This window comes from Acomys minous (genome assembly GCF_964271855.1).
Source record: "Acomys minous genome assembly, chromosome: 15".
NCBI classification, from domain to species: Eukaryota; Metazoa; Chordata; class Mammalia; order Rodentia; family Muridae; genus Acomys; species Acomys minous.
The window spans coordinates 77593296-77619774 of record NC_140497.1 but is presented as its reverse complement, the minus strand read 5'-3'; the positions used below and the strand labels follow the sequence as shown (position 1 = coordinate 77619774).

The 26479-nt window shown below is 37.4% G+C and overlaps 1 protein-coding gene across 2 annotated transcripts in view; it reads right to left on the bottom strand.

Annotated features, from left to right (window-relative positions):
• Positions 1-26479, bottom strand: part of CFAP299 (cilia and flagella associated protein 299) — a 451865-nt gene that overhangs the window by 288613 nt on the left and 136773 nt on the right. For both annotated transcript variants that reach the window (XM_084759751.1, XM_084759752.1), the window contains exon 3: positions 16349-16439. In XM_084759751.1, the coding sequence (XP_084615877.1) occupies positions 16349-16439 (91 nt within the window). The remainder of the gene's footprint in view (positions 1-16348; positions 16440-26479) is intronic.

The following is a 26479-nucleotide window of genomic DNA, read 5'->3' as shown; positions in this document are numbered from 1 at the left end:
CTATATATAAGTGTGGATCATATATATTAAACTGATGTCATAGGTATTTGACACCATGCCTTTTAAAAATATTTTCTCTGTTTATTATTCATGGATTTTTAAGTTTTCCCTTTCAGATCTAGTGAGCTTTAGCTTTCGGGATTTTTTCTCATATCCCAAAATCAACGGTATAGCATCCAAGTTTCCTACTGATAGTCAACAACTTTCATTACTTCATTGCTTAAAGCACATATTATGATTTGGTTACATTCCTTATAAAACACTACTGGTAGTGTTTCATGAATAAATGAACATTTACACCCAAAACACAATTTTCAGACCTGAAAGATTTCCTGAGAATGTAATAGTAGCAGTCTGCAAGATGAAGGCTAATAGGGCCACATTGTACATAGAATGCATAACAACACAATCACAAAGTATAACTGAGAGAGTTTTGAATCTGTACTCATTGTTAATAGAAGTTTTTAATTCATTATCTGTTCAATAATTCAAATTTTGTAGATAAGTTTAAAATGCATACACATTAGCAAGAGTGATTACGGTCTTTGTTTTCTATTGGTTTAACGCATTGCTTAACCTCAGCAAGCCTCCATGTTCTAGTATTTTATTCCCACCACTATATCAGGGAAAAACTAGTAAACCTTGGTTCATAGGATGTGAATATAAAACACATACTGATAAAGATCCAAATGGTGCCACTGCTAGTGAGGAGGGATTAAGAAAGTATCTTGTGATGACCCACAGGTGTCGTAAAAGAGAGTATAATCACAGATTCTAAACTGGAAATAAATAATGCAGAAAGTAAAAGACTGTATATTCAACAGAAGTGTAAAGGGACAGATATAACATGAAAGAAAAGATGTTTGTAATTCATATCATGCCTTCAAAGCACCTAAAATAGCACCTTAAAGAAACAGTAATTACAGTTGGAGAAATGCATACTTACATTGGATTTTTTCTTGGTTGTTTTCTCTTTTTTGTTTGTTTTGTTTTGTTTAGATTTGTCTAAATGAATGTTCCTCTTAACAAATCTTTTGTTTTCTTACAGTAGACATGGCTCAAGGCCAAAGTATGACATTTGTGCATACATGACACCACCCTTTGGATAGCCTTTTACACAGATAAAACAAATCTACTCTGGAAACAAATTTCTCTGACAAGAATATAAGGCTCAACTTGAGACTCTGTGACTGGAGATGCAGAGAGAGATGACTATTGAGAACCTAGCACTGACCATCAGCCAGTTGATGTTCAAACTCTCTGACACTGAATGCACAGCTAGAGGTAATTTGATGTTGCATTATTATTTATATTGTGAGTATTCTGGGAGGATGACAATTTACCTGACTAACATAAATATTCAATAAAATTACTGAGATAAAATATAAATTCTAGCCTTCAAATTAATTCCATTGGACCAGAAAAAAAAAAGACACGGATTTTTAATCACTTATATAGATTCTGGTTTACTGTAATTCTTAATTAAAATTATACTTTAATTATAGTGTAGCATAAGCTAATGTAATCAATGGCTACACTTTTAAGATATACTATTTAAAATCATATACAGACTATTAGAAACCACATCACATTGTATTCAATAACATTACATTGTAGGATACAGTGTTATGCCACAAAGTACCAAGTCTAGTTTAGGATGACATGATCAAGTGCTGCTGGCTTTAACCAGAATTATTCTCTTCAGCCTACACCTACATTTTAATCATAACCACACACCATTAAGTAGCATATGCACACTAGAAACTCTTTAAGTTTCAACTTCTACCTAGACTTCTACTTTGAAATCTAATTCCATATATCTACACTTCTTGCTGTCCCACAGAGATGTTCAAATGGCTTCTCAGTGTACCACAATCCCTACTTCATGCCGTATAAAAAACAGCCATCTCCAGTAAACACACATCCAAATGTTAAGTACAGTAGAAATGAGTATGTATTAATGATTTTGTGACAGAAAATATACCTTAAGAAGGATAGAAAATGTTCTAGCCATAAAGGAACAACTAAACTGTGTTACATTAAGAATAAGATTCCAGTATTCTATTCACTATGATCAAATAATATTTAAAAACTGGACAAATGAAATAACACACCTCACAGCTGCATTCAATGACATGGTGATTCTTTTTTTTTTTTTTTTTTTTTTTTAGCCTTATAGTCCTGACTCTATCTTGGTTTTTTTGTCAGTTTTTTTATTAATTTATTCATATTACATCTCAATGGTTATCCCATCCCTTGTGTCCTCCCATTCCTCCCTCCCTCCCATTTTCCCCTTACTCCCCTCCCCTATGACTGTGACTGAGAGGAACCTCCTCGCCCTGTATATGCTCATAGGGTATCAAGTCTCTTCTTGGTAGCCTGCTGTCCTTCCTCTGAGTGCCACCAGGCCTCGCCATCCAGGGGATATGGGGCACCAGAGTTGACATGGTGATTCTTACAAATAAAATATTTGGTGACATAAGTCAGAAAAGATCATTGTGTTTTGGCATTCTTGCCAGAACCAGCACTGTGGCCGCCTGAGAGTGGAACCGCATGACTGAAGGGGCACACATGGGCTTATCTGTTGTCGGCAGGGTTAGAGTTCTTATTCTGGGCCATGAGTAGAGGCTGCTTCATTGGTTAGTAGTTTATGAAGTACAGCATCTCATACACACTTATGAGTTACACACTTTAATATGTATGCTATACTACACTTTGATTTTTAATGGAGGATTTTTTAAAACTCAGACTTCAATTACCAAAGTTAACAAATACCACTTATAGTCTAATTCTAACTTGTCAAGACGGAAAAGACAAGCTACAAAGGAACGGGTTTCCTATCACTGAAAATATTTAAACTATTTAGGAAGAGGCTGAGCGGCCATCTGTGAGGGAGAGAGCAAAGGAGAGTGCCATATGGGAAGGCTGGAAAACAAGATCAGCTTTATTCCCTTCATTTCTAAGCGGCTGAGGTTTATCATGAAACTGGCATCGCACAGGTTTTCCTCTCGCTCCAATGCACGCTCCTCTGCTCCCTCCCTTCTCAGTCCCTCTCTACTGTCTTCTGGCTAAAACCTACTGACAAGAGACGTAACCTGCAGTTTCTTACTCCTCTCCTCTCATTAGAGTTGCAGAGACCTGGGGCTGTGATGGGGGTCCACGCTGGGGATCAGACAGAAAGCGTTTTGTGTTTCATGCCAACTCTGCTTAGCACAAATCAAAGTTTTTGGAACTGGATGCTTCTCCTCCCAAATATTTTTCAAGAATCTGGAAAATTTTACTACTTCAGAAAACACAAGAAAGTATGTGTAAAATTTCCTTTGCTAGATAACTTAATAAATACTTAATACCTGATTACAGATGTCAGAGTGGTGTGCCACATCATCTCAATGACATTTTTAGCTCTTGGGTACAAATTAACCCCCATGAAGGTGACAACCATAAACTGTTACATTCATTTTGACATATGCATTCTCAAATAGTTGAGATGCCTTTATATCTGATCTGTTTTCAACAATTGTAGCAAGTTATAAAGCCATTTGGAGAAATAATTCATCCTGATAATATCAAGCACAAGCCACTGCATATTAAATGACCCACACAAAAGTGGGCATTATTAACAGAAGTGAGGGGTGGGGAAAGGAAGACAGTGGATGCTTCATCCAAGAAGAAAATATGTCTTATAAGCAAAACTCTGGATCAAAACTCAAGAAATCAATTATTAAAAAAAAAAAAACAATCAGTTTAAAGTTGGTCTAAGACAAGAAAATCAATTGAAGATATACTCTACCCTAAACAGAATTATCAATAGACAATCACTTATCTTAGACGACCCAAATAATGAAACAATAATCACAATGCTTAAAGAATTATTAGGTACTTTTCTTGCTGCTGTGACCTGAAAAGAACTCAGTCAAAGAAGGAAGAGTTTGCTCTGGCTTACAGTTTGAGAGGGTACAGCCATTGTGGTTGAGAAGGCATGGTAACCCAAGGGCAAGTCAGGTGGTGATAAGGCATGCACAGTCAGGAAGCATAGAGAAGCCGCGAAAGGAAACATGAGTAAGCACGGCCAATGACCCATTTCTTCCAGCCAGACTCCACCTCAATGTCTGTCTTCGTCTCTGTGGAGACGAAGTGTTCAAAGACAGTGGCCTATGGAACATTTCCCATTCAAGAACAACAGAAGTAAACAAATCCCTAAGAACACAGGCAGGCAAATACTTTGAGCCTAGGTGATAAACAGCACATACTTATTTTATGGGTCTCTGCCTAATGACAAGCTCTCTAGGCAATCATGATAACAAAAAGTCTGTCAGTTACAACTGACCAGTTTACCCTAAGTGCACAGTACTTACTGCATACCTTAAACAAGTATGAAGGCACAAAGGGCCCTACATATTTGAGAAGAATATTGCAATATTCCAAAAGCAAATAAAAAATAAAAATTTATTTTGGAGACAGTAATGACCTAAGGAATGAATGAAAATTAAAATAAATAAATAAATAAATAAATAAATAAATAAATACAACCATCTCCTTAAAGGTCAAATAACACAATAGTAAGAAGAAAGAACATCAAATAAATAATGAGTGAAAAATAAAAATGCCTATAACCCAAGATGACTCATCCTGTGAACAAAATGTACACATGAAGAAGAGTACACAGCAGAGGAGTATGGGCGTGCACGTTCAGTGCAGTCCTAGTGTATATAAGTGAGAACATCACAACTCTTATGGAGAAGCAGAAGAGGACAATTAAAAATAATAAATTCAGAAATCACATAGAAACCAGGAAAGTCGCTGATGCTAGAAAACACCTTAGTTCTTATAAACTAATTAACTTTCAGATAACATTGCATTCAAAAATATATCAAAATGGAAATTAGATGACTAAGGCATGACCTAATCAAATATATGATGAAACAAAGGAGTTCTCAGAGAGAAATGTGTTCACTGTGAAACTGGGTGGATGAATAATCCTACAGACTTTTCAAAAGAGCCATCTGAAGGCCTGCTACTGTAGCACCTGCCTGTGTTATGATGATAAAAGACTCTAAGTGAGCTGGCGTGGTGGCCCACATCTTTAATCCCAGCACTAAGGAGGCAAAGGCAGGCAGATCTCTGACTTCAAAGCCTACCAGGTCTACAAAGTGAGGCCAGGACAGGCAAGGTTACACAGAGAAAACCTGTCTCAAAAAACCACGGAAAAAAACCAAAAGACTTTTAGTGGAGCTACACTATAGCGCAGGAGCAATGCTCCTACTAAACACCAGAGGTAACAAACAACAGCCCAGGGCTAGAAATGGATCACTTAAATTGGAGTAGTTGATAGTAAGTTACTTGGTTAGTTCTCAGGACTTGATGGTAAAACACTTTTGCTGAGGACGTCACAAATTTGAATCAGAATATGGAGAAATTAAGCAAGTACTGACCTAGGAGCTATAAAAGTTACCAAAAAAATGAAAATACTGATTCTTTGGGAAGATCAAAAGTTAATTCATGTTCAAGAAGTGGTAGTTAGCAGGATAAAGAATAAGTGTGAATGCATTGTAGATGTAAGAGATATAAAATGCTAAAGAGGCCTATTGTGACTTTATGTTAGCAACTGTGACAACTTACAAGTGTCAATGCAAAGCAAATGTTCAATGTGACTACTTTAATTACAATTGTAACAACTGATATTGAAAAGCATCTAAATTGGCCAAATAGCAATGAAAACTAGACAATTTTTAGAGAAAAGGACAGATAGACAAGGCTTCTGAGACATTCCTTCATCTTTTAGGAACTAAAGCAACCTATAAATGCATCGAGGCTCCCCTAAACATTTCCACAAGTCCAGTCCTGTCTTGGCTGTGGTGAAACCTTTGGTTCCGAGCCAACTCCCCTTGGCCTTCTCCACCCATATGAGTAAATAGAAAGACCTGTAGTCTAACCCTGGTCCCCAGAGAAGGCCTGGGAGCACCTAACAGGCCACAGCTTCACAGTCTCTGCTCTCAAGAGCACTTCTCAAAGTCTCCACTTCTCACACTTAGGGAAGGGAAGAAATCACTGCAGGCTGCTGCATTCCTGCTGCGTCCCTGATACTGATGGCTAACCCCGGCACGTAATGAGGTCTGAGCCTACCCAGCAGTACCATGTCTGGGTGAATGCAGGAGGGCACTTTCAGAGATTAAATAAGGGGAGACCTGCCTTTTGTAGCGGGCGAGACAAATACGCAGAGGTCTAGGCAGAAGAGGTGTCGCCAACATACCTTCCTTTTCCTGGACAAGTGTCCACTGCTGCACTGCTGCCGCCCTCTGCTGATCTCATATCATATAATGTACATATAGTATTAACTATATTAATTATATAAAACTATCTGCATATCTGTAATATGAAATACTTTACACATAGGTTTGGTAACTGGCCCGGTAGGAAAACAGTTCTAGAAGGGTGCCAATGGCCTGCAGAGGACCTCTTTCCGAAGTAGTTCCATTTCCAAAGAAAAAAATCTGTCAGCTAAACTTGTAATTTTTTACTCTTTGGCTTTACTTTTTATTATTTGTAAACATTTCACTAGATATAATAAATTTACCTTTAACTGGTCATTATTAAGATTTAAACAGTATATTATGCTCTATGATTGTAACTATGAAATATTTTTAAAAGTCTGAATATTAATAAATTGTTAATGTTAGTAGCTTAGTTCACAAGTACAGAAAACAGGCAGCTTAGTAGCTCACTGAAATCTGTAGAAATCATACTTCCTATCTCTGTGGCAGAATATTTCCATAAAAACAAGGTATGGAAGGAGGGGTTGGCATTAGCTATGCCAGAGGTTTCACTCCGTCACAAGAGGCCATGACAGAGCAAAGAAGTTCACCCCCTTGCTTCTAAGTATCTTATACATGTGGCCAAATTTTCTATGTATGTTCAACAATATAGGCTCATATATTTGAATGCTTAGTCACCAGGGAGTGGAACTCTGAAATGATTACAACAACTAGGATTTGTGGCTTTGTTGAAGGAAGTGTGTCCCTGGAGGTGAGCTTTGGAGGATCAAATGTCCATGCCAGGCCAGTCTCTCTCCCCTCCTCTCCCCTCCTCTCCCCTCCCCTCCCTTCCCCTCCTCTTCACTCCACTCCCCTCTCCTTTCCTCTCTTCTCCTCCTGTCTTTCCTCCCATCCCCTTACCCCTCTCTCTGACCTATGGATCAGGATATAGCTCTCAGCTACTTATCCAGCAGCATGTCTGCCTCTTGCCATGCTCCCTCCTGCCATGCTCCCTCCTGCCATGAGGACAATAAACTTCATCTCTGAAACTGTGCAAACTGTACTATAATGCAATAGTAATTAAAACAGCATGGCACTGGCACAGCAACAGGCTGGTTGATCAGTGGAATCGAATTGAAGACCCAGATATGAATCCACACACATATGGTCACTTGATTTTCGACAAAGAAGCCAAATCCATTCAATGGAAAAGGGATAGCATCTTCAACAAATGGTGCTGGTCTAACTGGATGTCTATGTGTAAAAAAATGCAACTGGACCCATATTTGTCACCTTGTACAAAACCCAAATCCAAGTGGATTAAAGACCTCAACATAAAACCAGAGACACTAAGTCACTTAGAAGAAAAAGTGGGGAGGAGCCTGGAACATATTGGCACAGGAGACAACTTCCTGAACAGAACACCAACAGCCCAGGCCTTAATGTCAACAATTAATAAATGGGACCTCATGAGGCTGAGAAGCTTCTGTAAGGCAGGAGAGACTGTCAAGAGAACAAAGCGACAGCCTACAGACTGGGAAAAGATCTTCACCAACCCTACATCTGACAAAGGTCTAATATCCAAAATATATAAAGAACTCAAGAAATTAAACACCACCAAACCAAATAACCCAATTGAGAAATGGGGCTTGGAACTAAACAGAGAATTCTCAACAGAGGAATATCAAATGGCTGAGAAACACTTAAAGAAATGCTCAACCTCCTTAATCATCAGGGAAATGCAAATCAAAACAACTCTGAGATTCCATCTTACACCCATCAGAATGGCTAAGATCAAAGATTCAAGTGACACCACATGCTGGCGAGGATGTGGGGAGAGAGGAACACTCCTTCATTGCTGGTGGGAATGCAAACTAGTACGACCACTTTGGAAATTTATCTGGTGCTATCTCATCTCAGAAAAATGGGAATAGGGCTTCCTCAAGACCCAGCTATTCCACTCCTTGGAATATACCCAGAAGATGCTCCAGCACACAGCAAGAAAATTTGCTCAACCATGTTCATAGCAGCCTTATTCATAATAGCCAGAACATGGAAACAGCCTAAGTGTCCCTCAATAGAAGAATGGTTAAAGAAACTGTGGTACATATACACTATGGAATACTATTCAGCTATTAAAAACAAGGAATTCCTGAAATTTGTGGATAAATGGATTAAGCTAGAAATGATCATAATGAGTGAGTTAACCCAGAAGCAGAAAGACTCAAATGGTATATACTCACTTATATCTGCATATTAGCCCAAGGGGCATGTCCCACGAAAGCCTTCACTTACCAGGAAACTGACAGAGGAGAGGACATTCTAGTGGGACTCTAGATGAGGAAGCATGGGAGAATGGCAAAGTAGAAGGATCCAGAGGGTCCTAGAAGTCTACAAGTAGAACATTATGATAGGCAGATTTGGGCTCAGGGGTCCCGCTCAAACTAAGGCACCAGCCAAGGACAATACAGGCGGTAAACCTTAAACCCCTACCCAGATCTAGACAATGGACAGAACATTCTCCACAGTAGAGTGGAGAGTGGGATATTACTTTCTCACATACTCTGGTGCCTCACCTTTGACCATGTCCCCTGGAGGGGGAGACCTGGTGGCAATCAGAGGAAGGACAGCAGGTTACCAAGAAGAGACTTGATACCCTATGAGCATATACAGGGGGAGGTAATCCCCCTCAGGAACAGTCATAGGGGAGGGGAATAAGGGGAAAATGGGAGGGAGGGAAGAATGGGAGGATTCAAGGGATGGGATAACCATTGAGATGTAACAAGAATAAATTAATAAAGGAGAAAAAAAGTTAAAAAAAAAAAGCAAGACCTGAATTAAATGATTTCCTTTATAAGAGTTGCCTTGGTCATGTTGTCTCTTCATTGCAATAGAGCAGTGACTACAATAATTATCTTTTGATAAAAATTTATAGTGCTAATGAAATCCCAGTTACTAAATTTTAGTGGTTTGTGAAATTTGGGCTTAATTTTTTAAATTACTTCCAGAATGCATGATCAAATACTTTCTTCTAAAGTTTGTTTTTATATTTGATTCTATAATTACCTGCGTAGCCTAGAGCCAGTAGGCAAAAGGGTGGTAGTTTCACAACTCTTATGGCTGAGTAGTGCTTAGGAGATGGCTCTGCTCCTGCCTTTGTCCTCGCTGCTCTCCAGGTCTATAAACCAGACATTCTCAGATCCTGCTGTGCAGTCGTAGGTCTCATGTTTTGTAGCAGGGCCATCCAACAGAATTAGCAGAAACATTTGTTGATTTCTTTTTTAAATGATATTAGTGTGTCTAATTATTAAGATTCCAATATCACTTACAACACTTTATATTTCTCTAAATGTTTTTTGTAGTAATAAGGTTAACTTGTAATTTCAATTCTGACTTCCTGCATTTGTGTAAATTTTGCTCTCCAATTGTCCCCCTCATACGTCAATAAAGCAGCTTACAATCAATTGATGAACAAGGGAGAGAATAGGTCAGGACTTCCTGCCAGCCAGGGGAGGAGGCGTTAGGGTTGCGCCAGGGGAGTCAGTCATGCGAGCTCCAGGGAAGACCAAGAGGAAGGAGCTAAAGCCAAGGGAAGCTACAAAGTCCAAGTATCAGTAGGATGTTTGCTGGGAGTAAGACAAAATAGCACAGAGGCTTAAGAACAGACTTCAAATACTCAGACTGAAGCTTAATTTTAAACTATCATAAAAGGGTCTCAATTATCTGTGTGATAGCTGGGTTAAGAAATAAGCTAAGAGAAAAAACACAGTTATATGAAAAATAACTGTAACAATGTGTTTATAATGTGTATTTTTCATGTATTTTGATAGATAAGTATTTTTATGAACCATTTAAACACAGTTCTAAGTATAGGGGCTGGAAAGTTGGCTCATCAGTAAAGAACACTTTTTGCTACTGCAGAGTACCAAGGTTAAGCTCCCAGCATCCACCTGGTGCTTATAATCATTGGTAACTTGAGCCCCAAGAGATCCAGTGCCCTTCTCTGACATGTGCAGACACCAGACATACATGTAGTGCACATGCACATATGGAGGCAAAGCACTCAAAAACATAAAATAATAAAATTTCAAAGTTCTAAATCTCTTTGGTCTCATTTTTCTTTATTTGAAAATTATGTTTATTTTAATTTTTAATGATTTGCTAGAAATGCTACCATGTTATTACTCTTTGAGAAACTAACTTTTGAGATTGTAAAAAAAATTATAATGCATGTGTGCATTAGTGACATGCATGTCTTGTTGGTAACCCACAACTCTCTAATTGGAATTAAGACACACTCAACAATAGGAAGACCATGCCTGCAACTGGAAAGCTATCTAACTAACTAGTGCTAGTGAAATCACAGTGCTAGAGGAGAAACTATAAACACTAGTTTATTAAACCAGCATAATTCCTAACAGCAATATATAAATACTTGTCCTTATACTCACAGACAAGTGTAGTCTTCACTTATCATCAAGGAAAATTCTCTTCTCAACAGATGAAGCCCAGTACAGAAAACCACAACCAATCATAACATAGAGTTGTGGAGTCCACTTCCCACAGTTACATCTACAAAACATTCCCACACCTAAAGTCCTGGGAACACTGTAGAAGAGGAGCAGAAAGACCATAAGAGTTGGAGCATCACAGGCTTTGCTGTGAGACTGTGTCACCAATAATATCCGAAATTACATCCATAAGGTCTCACCAAAATGACTGCCTAAACATGAGCTGAACACAGGATACCAACAGACATGTCAAGCTGCACAGGGAGAAGCCTGTAAAGCCTCAACCCTATACAAAGAACTACAGACAACTGAGCAAAGCTGGGAAGTGGAAAAGGAGTTCCTACCCACGAAAGAACACACCAAATAGTTGTCCAGTGTTAAACAGTCAGCCCTGAAAACATATATACATGTAATATATGGACTCTGTGGTGGTTTGAATAGGTTTGGGACGCATAGGCCCATGTGTTTAAATGCTTGGCCCACTGGAAAAGGCTCTATTATTAGTTGGAGGAGGTGTGGCCTTGTTGGAGGAAGCATGTTACTGTGAGGGTGGAGCTTTGAAGTCATGTATATGCTGAAGCTCCTCCCAGTGGAAGCAAATTGAGTCTCCTCCTAGCTGCCTTCGGATCAAGATGTAGCACTCTTGGCTCCTCCAGCACCATGTCTGCCTGCATGCTGCCATGCTAGCTGCCATGATAATAACGGACTAAACATCTAACACTGTAAGCCACCCCAATTCAATGTTTTCCTTTATAAGAGTTGCCTTGGTCACCATGTCTCTTCAAAGCAATAGAACCCTAACTAAGACAGATTCAATAGGTTGTATTTGGGAATATACATGTATTTACAAATACACATATGCATGCAATAACAACAGATAACATGACAAAAGAGGCCATGAAATTGATGGAGAGAAGGAAGAGGTGAACAGGAATGTTTGGAGGGAGGAAAGAGAAGAGAAACACTTTAATTAAACTAGTCTCAAAATTTTTGTAAAGTTTTATACTTTTATCATTTCTACTTATTTTTATTTATAATTCCTTGCCTAATTTTTTAAAATGTTCAACTCCTTTAGTTTTACTCCATTAATGTTTTTTCTAGATTTTCAAAATAGATGTTTAATCCATTCATTTGATCATTTTTATGGTTATTATGAATTGAATCTAATATGATCCCTCAGGATCATGTCACTGGCTTTACTGTCAGCTCTGGAGAGTTGTTAGATCTGGAGGGTACTCAACTAACCAGAGGACTTTTCCTTTGATGAATCAATACACATTCTTTTGGAGATTGTGGAAACTATAGTGTGGGACCTCGCTAAAAACATGTGTTACTTAGAGTGACCCGACAAGATCACCCTTGTAGCCTGTGATCCTGTGCACGCGCCACTTCCTGGCCACCCTAAGGAGAGCAGCTCCACTCAACTACACCCTTCCCTGGGCCCTCTGCCTTATTAGGCTGAGAAACAATGAAGGAGGTAAGTAGTCAGGGACAGCTGACAAAGGTTTCCTCCCTTAAACTGTTTTTTTTATTTTTCATATGAAAAATAATATCTGACACACTGATTTATTGATATTTAAATGAATGAACCAGAGCAACAAAAGTTTCCTTTAGGTAATGCATTAGCATGATAAAATATTTTCACTATGATTTGCTCAAAATAATTTAAAACTTTTTTTGTGATTTCCTATTTGATGTTGAACAATTACTATATTTATTATTCTTTTTTATTTTTAAAAATTCCTATGGTCATTGCTTCTTCTCTAGAAAATTCTGATGTAAAAACAACCACTTAACATTATCTTCATAAATGATAGGTATACTTAAGAAGCAAACACCCCATGTTTTAATTTACTTATTGCTAACAGGTAGAGGGGTTAAGGCAAAGAAATGGGGATGAAATAAACTCATGCTGGCAGCTCTAGAGACCTGTGGCAGATGACATCATTCCCAGACCCCTGTCCTCCGCAGAACACCCATCTATAGACTTGGCGGATGACATCATTCCCAGACCCCTGCCCTCCGCAGGAACACCCATCTATAGACTTGGCAGATGACATCATTCCCAGACCCCTGTCCTCTGCAGGAACACCCATCTATAGACTTGGCAGATGACATCATTCCCAGACCCCTGTCCTCCGCAGGAACACCCATCTATAGACTTGGCGGATGACATCATTCCCAGACCCCTGTCCTCCGCAGGAACACCCATCTATAGACTTGGCAGATGACATCATTCCCAGACCCCTGTCCTCCGCAGAACACCCATCTATAGACTTGGCAGATGACATCATTCCCAGACCCCTGTCCTCCGCAGAACACCCATCTATAGACTTGGCAGATGACATCATTCCCAGACCCCTGTCCTCCGCAGAACACTCATCTATAGACTTGGCAGGTGCTAACAGTTAATTGTTCCTGCCTGCCCCTTCCTTAAAAGGGTGGCTTGACTTCTCTGACCTCCCACATATTTGACAGTTATCGATTAACTGACTGAGAGGAAGTGGGATCAGCATGGATGCAGGATTGGTTCCATTACCTTAAAGCAGAACAAACTCTGTGACACAATTCACACAGCACCCTGCATCATCAGATCAAGACGGGAACCTGATGAGCTCACATTCCCACTCAGCTGCGTAATCTACATCCTCGTGGTTTCTCGGGACCATACAGATTTCCATCAGAGCTTTGCTTCTAGTGCTCTCAACCATCTAAATATTATACATACATGCTTTATACATTATGTTATTTTAAATCAGTGTGTTTCATGAGTGTAAGAAAATCTCTCCTCATTGTAGGTAGGAAAAGTCAGGCTGTATAAAGTCAAAGTACATGTGTTTAACCCAAAATAGGTGGTCAATCCATAAATTAATCACAGATAATATGGGTACATAACCTCTGCTGTTTCATGATTGTCTAATGTTCATATATCATACATTTTATCCAAAAACAAATTAAAGATCAAGACATTTTTAATGAAACATCTCTAGTTGAAGGAAGTTGATACTCGTTTTCTCAGCACTGACAAAACCTGTTGATAATGAAGTTGAGACTGTATGAATCATAACTTTTCCACAGTAGTTTACAGTGCACAAGCATGGATTCTATTAAAGAGGAAGTCAGCATCTCTCAGATACCTTCGTTTTCTAGAATGGGAACATTTGAGAAGTTGGAAGACAGAAAGGAAGGAAAAGACCATGTCAGCATAATGTAATTGGCCATTTGCAATGCAATCTTGTGTTTCATAGGGATTTCAACACAGGAAATGGGTATATTAGAAAGTTCCTAAATCATAGTTTTTCCTGATACAGGCTACAGTGGCTTCTTTGACTGGTCATGAATGGAAAGAGCTAAGCAGGTTTTTTATGTCATCTCCAATAACATAAATTTTAAAGCTCAAACTAGTCATTCATGTAATGTTTACATATGCAACATTGATTGGGAAAATAAGTGTCATGAGGCACCAGAAACACTACACAAAATATCATCATAGTTTTTATTAGACTCTTATTAGATAGGAAACTTTATTCATTAATCAAACCAAGAATTATTATCAATCTAACATTATGTAGCTATTTGTCGACTCGGAGAGTTACACAAACATTTGACAACTAAAATGTTGTAGGAAGAGCGTATTTCTTATCCATGTAGATTTGTAACAAATGAGTGATTTGCACAGAACTAAAACATTAATAAAAAGAACAAATATTTCCTATAGCAGTAATATACTCTATAAAATATAGTATTAATATTCTCATTGTATAGAATCCTACCAATACATAATATTTAGATCTATAATAAAACCTATAATCATCACAAAGAGCCCTTTCAACTCTGTTTTCTAAAGAGCAACTCAAATTTATAAAATGCACACCTTACATACTAGCAAAAATATGCCCCAATATTGTTTATATAAATTTCATTCATAATTCAAACTCTAGTGCTTATAAATATACTTCAAATAGCATATTAAGTATTAAATACTTAATGTATCATGCATTGTGCAACGTGTTTATATTTTGTTTCAAAACTCAATATTAAAAGGAGAAAATTCCTTTAAAAACCTCATTACAGAACAGGACACTATGGCTTAGAAAACCAGAACAATCTTCCTAATTTGTAAGTTTTTTTTTTTACTTAGAAAACGTTTATTGTGTGCTGTACTGAATAAACCATGAGTATTGACCCTGACCATAGTCACACTCTACCACCAGGCTCTATCTTAACTGCCAAGCTGTATAAAATGCTTTAGAACCTCTAAACTCAGTACCACACTGCTCATCCCATAAGAGACTCTCTTTCTATCAACGATTCCAAATGAATCATGTGAATGGTATTTCACAAGTCCTTCTGCATGCCTCTACATCAAGCGTCAGAAAAGGACATGTGCGCTGGAGATATGGTTTAGGGGGTACCATATGTAGGACCCCAGGTACAATTTTCAGCACCAAAATAGACAAATAGCATATAGCTTACAGATTTGATCTCTTAGGATGCTGGTTTAATTATTTTTTTTTACCAACATTACTATTTTTGTTTCTTTATCATACTCCTTCCATTCTCTATTGTCTGACAAGCATGGTGACCTCTTTATTAGATCATTGCACTACTATAAAACATAGGTTAGTGCTACTCATCTTAAGACAAAATAAAATGAATCTGTTTTAACTTCAGACCCCACAACTACTGTCAACCTCACTTATAGTATATGCTATACATCGCTGCAAAAAAAAACAAAACAGTCTTCAAAACAATTGTTTCTCATCATCAGCATTATCCCAATTTCTTTTGTCAATCTACTGGGAAAAAGTATTTGTCTATGAGATTTTAAGTCCTGTTGCCTATGATTATAATGTTATTTGGAGATAGCAACTTTGAAAATATGATAAAATTAAAGATTCAACAACAAGCTATCATTAAGTCATTTGAATCCTAACATAAAGTATCTATCTGATGACTTCATAAGGAAAATAGTAAGAGCGGTACAGAAGAAAATGTTCAGGGACACCATTCTTTAATGACACAGGCAGAGTTTAGAGTGACATGATGTGTGTACAAACACAATTCTGCAAAGGACTGCAAGCTAAAAGAAGGATGAAACAACTTCTATTTGACTGGAAGCTGCAGAGAGAAAATGTTTCTCGTGACAACTCAATTTCAGACTTTAGGCTCTAAAAGTGTAAGCAAGTGGGTGTTGTTTCAAGCCACCTGGGCTGTGACACTTTGTTATAGCATTCACAGGAAGCTAACACATCATTATACTTGACATGTCATTGAAGCTTGAAAGGATGGACATTTTTTTCATGGATGACTTTTGGCTTCTCATGTTGGTAGCAATATTCTCACTTGAGTTTGCTATAAACATGCTGCTTTTTAGAATCTATGCTGCCTCTTAGATATATCCCAGACCTTGAAATGTTAGATCAGACAAAGATCTGTTATAGAATTCATGCTTTGCACTTATACTTTCTGCCTACTAGACTCTTCTAGTCCATGACTTTATAAACTATTTGGTGTTAATAATTGTCATCCATATTACCTGTGTGTCTGCAAATACATTTTAATTTGGAGGTAAAATGTACTCACGCTCACTTTCCCATTGCGATTATCTTCTTCTCTCATTGCCAGGGCCTTCAAAAAATTATCCTGCAGGTCCTTGCCAGCACTTGTTAGTGCCCTATAAAAACACATTACAAAAATAATGCTATAATGTCATTGGTTCTCAGGCTAAAATAAAAATGTCCTTCAACATTCTAAGGACAACTGTGGTTCTTTCACCTGAATGACAATATAGCTTTAAAATGAAACCCAATGCATACAACCAATATATTCAGATTTAAATTTTTATTTTATACAATGATAATATTTATTTCCAAATATTTATTTCCAAACCTGAATCCAGTTTTGAAAATAGCACGAAGATCTATATTACTCCTAAAGACACATGACATTTCCATGTCCATCTTTTCTTTTTATCGCTCCATGAAAAATCAACATATTTATACTCTTCACTTTCAATAAAGAAATAAAAGTCTACAATTTAAGTATTAATTATTTATTGGTTTAAGCCAATAAAATCAGTAGGATATGTTAATTTTTCCACATGAGTAGATATTCTCCAGAAGAAAATAAAATGAATTTGGAATATCTTTGTCTGATAAAAAAAGAAAGCATTAAAAATATGAGGGAATAAAAATTTTAAGCATGTATAAGAAAATCACTGAAGACAATACTTCATCTAGATGTTGTATGCTGCCAAATAAAAGCCCACAACTGAGTCCAGGTTATATCTTTTTTAGATATTGCCAGAGGGCTCAACATAGACAGCCCAAATATTACAGGCCAACGCTATTTTTTTACCCTTCATAACTTGATAGTAAGACCTTGTTGCTGAAGACAACATATTCTTGTAACATAGAAAACTAGAAATCTGACTGATACACAACTGAAAACTTAACCCCTCCCAGCTAGGAAACACTCCTGAAGAAGAAGACTATCTTACCCAACTAAGAGCACTGTGTCCTCCAATAATGACCTGCCTGCAAGACCTGCCCATTGTAGAAGAGCCACACAACTATTATGGGAGTAAGCAACAACTTTGTAATCAGAGTTAAAGCTTACTGATGGAGACAGAGCCAATCCTTGACGCTGTTGAAGAGGTCAAAAACTTAACACTAGACAAGTCATGAGTCTCAGGGAAAACCTACGGTTAAGACCTGGCAACACCCAGCCTACCTCAAAGAAGATGATGAGCATTACAAACCTCCGTATGAAGATGGCTTCAAATGTGGCAAACAAGCAACTGGGCAAAATGTCCTTCTTTCTACCACAGACAAAATTCTGCCTAAACAGGGCGGGGGGGGGGGCATGCTTGAATGCAGGCAGAGTATACGGACAAACTCTGCCAAGACAGGGTAAGCAGGTCCTCAATAATTCCTGACTCACAAATATGTATGTCAGATATTTTGGGCCAGAAGGCTGAAGATGAGACTCCAACATTACAGAGACTTTTGGCTGACGGTTCAGGTAGCAAACTGTCTCTGTCATCTTCTCATTTTGGAATCTGCTAACCTGTACTCCCTATATACTCAGCTAATTAATTTTATTCCTTCTCAAGTCTCTGATGAGGTTGAAGATCAAACAGTTTAGTTTTACAATAAACCTTAGTTGTTTATGGGTTAAGATGTTTTTAGGTCTAGATAGATGAGATATGATAGATATTGATCTACATTCAGAATTTTAGACTCACTAAGATAGGAAAGATAGCCAAGACACAATTGGAAAGCATGTAGAACTGGAAGGTTCATCCCAAAACTGGATGTCCAAACCATAGCCTTAATACTCAAAAGTTCTATGATCTCTAGAGAAGAGGGAACAAGAAGCTTGCAAAACCCAGAGGTGGTGGATGACACCATGGAAACAGTGTTTTCCAGACACAATAGGTAGATGCACATACAAACTCACAGACACTATGACAGCATGCACAAGACCTGCATAAGCCAGAAAAATCTCAGCATGAAGGAGGGGAAGTTGGCACAAAGACCCACCCTTGGACAAGAAGCCATTCACAACTGATAGGTTCTAAGAGGGACAATTAGTTTTTTTCAAGGGAACGATGCTTGCCATATAGATCACAATCCAGGTCAGGCCCAATGACTACACATGTTTTACTCCATGGGTTTTGTTGTAATTGTTGTTGTTTTATATTTTTGTGGCTGTTTGTTTAAGACAGAGAAAGAATATTAAGTTGGATGGGTAGAAATATAAGGAAGGGTGTGAAAGTTTGGAGAGGGGAAATATAATAAAAAATGTAATATATAAAAGCATCAAATAAAAACTTAAAAATTAAAGAAAGGAAAGATCACAGAGGGCTGGAGAGATGGCTCCACTATTCTTCCAGAGGATCCAGGTTTGATTCCCAGCACCTACATGGTAGTTTGTAGCCACCTATCAATCCAGTTCCATGGTAGTCTGATAACTTCTGGTCTCCACAGATACTCACACTGTACACAGACATAAATGCAACCAAACAGCCATACACATAAATTAAAACAAGATCACTGTAGCAACACTGAACCAAATAATGCAAACTGAGTTGAATAGTATGTGAAAGAATAATCTTGTCTTCTCATGACAGTTTTATATGTATTCAACAAATATTTTTATTGTTTCTATTTTTAATCGGAAGCTTTATCAGGGTACACAGAACAGTAAGTCACAGTTCCTGCCTCCAGCATGCCTGTGGTCACATGGAGGTAAACAGACATGTAAATACAGCAGTGAGACCTATCAGCAGAAATGTGCACAGAGGACCAGAGCAGTCATGAGAAAATATGCTATCCTATCAAGGAAGACCATTTACACTCAGAATAGGTATGCTTAAACTGGACGCTGAAAGATAACCCTATTATTCATTGTGGGTGCTGGTAAGAGAGGAAAGTACTTGTAATTACAAAGGAATAAAGGAATACAGGGGTAAGTTTTAAGGCAACTTCAGGTAATGCCAAGGCAGTCAGAAAGTAAATGCAAAAAAGTAAGGAAGAAACCACATAACATTAATAAATGATAGCTTTTGTAGAGTTTATTGATATTAAGGTTTCCCAAAACTTGTTAGAATATCACCAAGCAATAATATCATTCAGAGAGGGCTTCTGTGCTTCAAGACTGGATCATAAAAGTGTGAAACCACATGAGTTTCACACAAGATATTAAGACAGACAATTTTGTATTTTAAGAGAAGATTCAGCAGTCTTGAGAAATGTAGGTAGAAAAGAACAACACTAGAGGAATTCACAAGGGGGAAGTGTCTAAGTTCCAGCTGGAGATGAGAGAAATTGGATTTAAAACAGGGATGAGGGAAGGTTAAGAAGGAAAGGACAGATTTGTGAATGTAATAGGTAAGCTGGGAAAAATAATTCCCATAAGCTGTCTTCTAACCTACACATTTTGGTGGACAGACACACACACACAGAGAGAGAGAGAGAGAGAGAGAGAGAGAGAGAGAGAGAGAGAGAGAGAGAGAGAGAGAGAGAGAGAGAGAGAGAATAACCAACAAAACAAATAGCAGTGAAAAGCTGGCAAAAGGAAAAGGATCCGGGAGTTTTCTGTGAGATTGTGTCTCCTAGTAATTTGAGAAGCTACACTTACACAGTCTCACCAACATGCATGTCTAAACGTGATTTGAACAAGGACAATTTTTTAAAAATTAACTATGGTGTATTTGGATTTGTCTGTGAAGTTTTAACAGGAGTTTTCTTGCACGTTCATCATATAGAACTATCCAGATTATATTACAGAAACAAATCACCCAGTCTCCATGGGTAAAATTATAAGAAATTATTTCTAAGAATGCTATAACAACCTAAACTTTGTCTTTAAATCTATAATAAAAGTGCTCTTCTAATAAGAAACATTTTTAATTTAACTCAGCAGAGTCTGTAACTATTACTCATGAAGAAAACATATATAGTTAGTCCCTACCTGACTGATTCAATGGGGGCACAGACAGCAGAGACCTGGGGGACGTCAGGAACATTCAGATCCCCTTGAGCACAGTTATCAGAGGTGAGCAGCAGGCCATGCCCAAGGCTTTGACTGCCTCCCTGAGGGCAGCCAGATGGCTAAAGGCCAGCATAAGAAAACAGTCAACAGGTGACAGAGAAATATGGCACCACCAGAACTCAGTTATCTAATATAGCAAGCCCTGAATATCCTAACACAACTGAAGCACAAGAAGATGACCTTAAATCCAACCTTATAAAAATGATAGAGGTGGCTGGGCAGTGGTGGTGCATGCCTTTAATCCCAGCACTTAGGAGGCAGAAGCAGGCAGATTGCTGTGAGTTCAAGGCCAGCCTGGTCTCCAAAAGCAAGTCCAGGACAGTAAAGGCTACAGAGAGAAAACTTGTTTCGAAAAAACAAAAATAAAACAACAACAGAGGGGGGGTTTAAGGAGGAAATGTATAAACCCCCTAAAGAAATACAGGGAAATACAATTAAACATGTGAAGGAAATGAATAAAAAATGTTTAGGACCTGCCAATGGGAGGACAAGCAATAAAGAAAACACAAATTGAGGGAATCCTGGAGATGGAAAACCTAGGGAAGAGAACAGGAACAACAGACGGAAGCAACACCAACAGGGTACAAGAGATGGAAGAGAGAATCTAAAGCATAGAAGACATGATAAAAGAAATGGATACATCAGTCAAAAAATGATAAATCTTAAAAATTTCTGGAACAAAACATCCAGGAAATCTGGGATACTGTGAAAAGACCTAACCTAAGAATAATAGGAATAGAAGAAAGTGAAGGGTCCCAGGTACAAGGACCAAAAAATATGTTCAACAAAACCACAGAAGACAATTTCTACAACCTAAAGAAAGAATTATCTATAAACACACAAGAAACACATAGAATACCAATTAGATTGGAGCAGAAAAAATTTCTGCCTCAAAATAATCAAAAGAGAAAATCTAAAGAACAAAGACAATATATTTAAAACTGCAAGGGGAAAAGGCCAAGAAACTCAAAAGGGCAGACATATCAGGATTTTATCTGAATTTTCAACAGAAAGTCTAAAATGTAAAAGGGCCTGAGAAGGTGTCTTGCAGCCTTTAAGAAACCCAGACTACAGTACCCAGAAAAAGCTTCAATTACCATAGATGGAGAAAACAATATATTCCAAGACAAAACCAAATTTAAACAATAACTATCCAAACATCCAGCCCCACAGAATATACTCGAAGGAAAAGTCCAACCCAAGGAAATTAACTACATCTAAGAAAACACAGGAAATAAATAATTTCATTTATTTCCAACAAAACAAAAGAAGAGAAGCATACACAAACGCACACATACACTAACACCACCAACTTCAATATAACAGGAACTAACAACCATTGGTCATTATATCGCTAAACATCAATGGACTCAATTGCCCAACATAAAGACACAGAATGTAAAAATACAACCCATCATTCTGCTGCATAAAAAACACACCTCAGAAATAAAGATAGATAATAACCTCAGAGTAATCGACCATATAAAGAAACTGAAAGAAGAAAACCAGATGATCACTTCATTAGGTGCTGAAAAGGCCTTTGACAAAATCCAACACCCTTTCATGTTAAAAGTCTTGGAGAGATCAGGAATACAAGGCACATACATAAACACAATAAAGGCAATATACACCAAGCCAATAGCCAAAAATCAAATTAAGTGAAGAGAAACTTAAGGAATTCTACTAAAAGCAGAAAGAAGATAAGGCTGCCCATTCTTTCCAAATCTCTTCAATAGAGTATTTGAAATTATAGTTAGAGCAATAAGACAACTAAAGGAAATCAAGGGGATATAAATAAGAACAAAGAAGTCAAATATATCTAGCCACAGATGACATGATAGTATACATAAGTGACCCCCAAAATTCCACCAGACAACTCATAAACACCTTCTGCAAAGTGGCTGAATACAAAATTACTCAAAAAAAATGAGTTGTTGTCCTTTATACAAATTGAGAAAGAAAATAGGACTGAGAAAGAAACTAGGAAAACAACATCCTTCACAATAGCCACAAATAATATAAAATATCTTGGTGTAATTCTAACCAAGCCAGTGAAAATTTGTATGACAAGAAATTCAACTCTTTAAGAACTTAGAGAAGATATCAGAAGATGGAAAGATCTCCCATGCTTATGGAGTTGTAGGAATAACATAGTTAAATGGCCATCTTACCAAACACAATCTACAGATTCAATGCAATTCCCATCAAAATTCCAACAAAATTCTTTACAGACCTTGAGAGAACAACTCTCAATTTCACATGGAAGAATAAAAAACCCAGAATAGCTAAGACAATCCTATACAATGAAAGAACTTCTGGAGGTGTCCCTGACTTCAAATTATACTACAGAGCAATAGTAATAAAAACTGCATGGTACTAGCATAGAAATAGACTAGGTGATTAATAGAATCAAATTGCAGACCCAGAAATAAACTCACACACCTATGGACACTTGATTTTTGACAAAGGATCTCAAACTGCACAATGGAAAAAAAGACAGCATCTTCAACAAATGTTTAACTGGCTGTCCACATGTAGAAAAATGCACATGGATCCCTATTTACCACCCTGCACAAAACTCAAGTGCAAGTGAATCAAAGAACTCAACATAAAACCACATATACTAAATCTAATCGAAGAGAAAGTGAGAAGAGCCTTGTATGCATTGGTACAGGAGACAACTTCCTGAATAGAACACCAACAGATCAAGCATTAATATCAACAATCAATAAATGAGGCCTCATGAAACTGAAAATCTTCTGCAAGGCAAAACACACTGTCCACAGAACAAAATGGCAGAATATGGAAAAATCTTCACCAACCCTATATCTGATAGAGAGCTAATAACCAAAATATGTAAGGAACACAAGAAATTAAATGCCAGAAAACCAAATAGCCCAATTAAAATATGAAGTACAAAAAAAAATGAAGTTCAGAGGTAAACAGAAAATTCTCAACAAAGGTATTTCTAATGGCAGAGAAGCACTTAAAGAAATGTTCAAGCCCAGCAGTGGCAGTGGCGCACGCCTTTAATCCCAACACTCAGGAGGTAGAGGCAGGCAGATTTCTGTGAGTTTGAGTCCAGCCTGACAAGGATAAGATAGAATATCAGAGTGGGTTTAATTTTCCCTTCCTGGATTGCTCAGGATGGTCAAAAACTTTCATATGTTTATTTTCTATTTAGATATCATCTTTTGAGAACTGTCTACACAATTAGTCAAACTAGTAAAGGACAGAAGTGGAAGGTGGAAACAAAATATGGTCAAAGGAACAAATATGGTCAGAATACACGATGTACTTGAAAGATGAAATTCTTCATTAAACCCAGCACTGTGTATAATGAATATATCAAAATATTTAAACTTAGAAAGGAATGGGCTCCATTCCTACCCTAAGGCATTCCAGAATTCCTAAGCTACCACATGGCAAATCTAATCTTTATTTTTATGCTTCTTTGTCATATCTCATTTGTTTAATTGTAAACCCTCAGAATTGTACACATTATTTTAAAGTCCAGTTTGATCACCAACCTCAGTCCTACAACACAAAGTAGAGCAATCATCACCAGTTTCACATGCACTCTTAAGGTAGCTTTTTACTAGGATATATATGTGGAATGCATATGCATGAAATATATTTAAATTTATATAATATATTACATAATATAATTATACTCATAATACTTAGGGTAAGTTACCCACTTGACTACTCATTTTGCAACTGTGACTGTTTAATAGGAATGGCCCTGACAGATTCCTGTGTTTGAATGGTTGGCCCATAGGGACAGGCACTATTAGGAAGTATGACCTTCTGGAGGAAGTACGACACAGGGAAGGAGGGCTTTGAGGTCTCATATGCTCAAGCTAAGTGTTGTATGGTAGTCTCCTTCTCATGTATGTGGATCAAGATGTAGAACTCTCAGCTCCTTCTCCAGCACCATGTCTGCCTGCATACTGCCATGTTTCCTGCCCTGATGATAATGGAATAAACCTATGAAACTTAAAGCCAGCCCCAATGAAATGTTTTCCTTTATGAATTGCTGTGGTCATGTTGTCTTTTCATAGCAATAAAACATTATTAAGACAGAAACTATTTTGTAGTTATTATTTTTCTTGGGACTGGTTATTTGTGAGAATGCAAAGAATGATCAGAACTATCCCAGGTGTACTAAGACACAAAACTGCCTAAGAACACATTTATAGGTACCATTCACTAGTAGAAAAGTTGTTCAGGCCTGAATCTCTTGCTAAAGCATGAATTTTTAACATGAACATGTTGTGTAACTAGAAACTACTAAATAAAAACAACGAAAGGAGTGGGGTTCTTAATACCAAGACATCAATGCAGCCTATATTAACCCCATTTGGGCTTATTCAACATGTGATTGAAAAGACTTTATACTTTGTTTTATCTACTCTCAATTTTTCTATATTTATTAATCCTTTGATAGATTCATATGATGTACTTTGATTATATTCACCTCAACCTTCCCAGATCTATCCCACTTTCCTACTCACTCACCCAAATCAATTCAGCAATTACCATTGCTCTTGACTGCTTACCAAAATCAGTAGTAAAACTCCATTGTTAATGATATACCCACTGGTCTGATGGGTAAATCCAGCCAGTACTGGTCATGGTGCTTCCTCCCTGATGACTGGCTTCCATAGTACTGGAAGTTATGAGATAGGATGCTGAGAGGAAAATGTCTCCAGCTGTCTTACCCAGCTATGAACTCTGTGAACTTGAAAGCAAATAGTGTGGCAAGATACAGCCACTGTACAATATGGCCATGAATGTTACCTGTTAATTCACTACCTAGAATTTCCTACCTATTTGAACGAAAGTTATTTTATGATTGGCTAAGAGACCAAATTAAATTTTAATATTAATATTTTAAGATTTTCCAGGGAAGCATTTCTTAAAGTTTAATTTATTTTTTCACAGCTTACAGTTAGATGTCTTAAGCTGATGTATAAGATAATGGAAATTTAATTAAAATGCTACATGAATAAGCAGTCTTTAATTTCTTTTCATCTCCCAACTAATTGGAGTCACCACATTTTTCTAACCTAGTTTCCATGGTAGGCTAAGTAATCTCTAACGCTCTTTTCTACTATACAACTTGTGAAAACAAGGACACAGCATTAGCAAGCAAAACTAATGCATATTGTACAGAGGGAGAGCAAAGGTCTATAGTTTCGAAGTTACAGAAGAGAAAAAATTACACAGCAAATGGTTCTTATCCTTTCCTGAAGGCTGAACGGTCTGCCACTCCTCACCAAGAACAGAAAAGCAGCATGGAAGGTGCGGTGAGACGTTCCTAGGACTTTAGCATACAATACACTTAAAGAACTAGTTTCTTTTTTCAACAGTCTGTGGCCTGAGAAACTTTGCTTAAATAAATATTACAAAAGAATTTACTTCCTCAAGATGTGGTTATGTTACAAAATCTTAGATTGAGTTTCATAAAGGCAAACGCCCCATCTCTGTTACATGCCACGTTCAAATGAGCTGAAAACGTCTATGCAGATGAGTGAATTTTTACTTACTGTGTTTAATCATTAGCTAAAGGCATTTATGTAATCTGGCATGAATTTCTATAAACATATTTTTAATCATTAACAACTGGGCTACTGGTTAGAAAGTTCAAGTATGTTGTTTACATATCATATCATAGTTAGCTCTTGAAGAAGAAGAATAAATAACGAAAGGGAAGAATATGGAAAAATAAAGAAGAAACTTATTTCAGAGAGTTAACTGCTTAAGGAATCACTGAAGTAGTTTTAGTGAATGTAACTTTTTACTATCTGTCTTAAAATTTTAAATGTAAAATTTGGAGTGTTGTAATAAGCAATCTTAAATTAACTATTAAGATATATTTCTATACAAAAGTCCTGGTAATCATTAAATCAAATCTTGTGTCCAATCTATTAGAATGGGGATTTTATTTTAGCTATTGAGTACTGTTGGAAACACTTTCAATGATTTGCAAATCAAGGCTTAAAGAAAATACACTTCTTTTCCATCAGATGAAGTGAGGCTCAATGGGCAACATGGATATCATCGGTCAGAGTTCAGCTCTAAGCCTGCATCTCCCTGACCAAGCACTGCTCTAGTCTACTTCAGTCCCCCACTCTTTTACACAACTAAGCA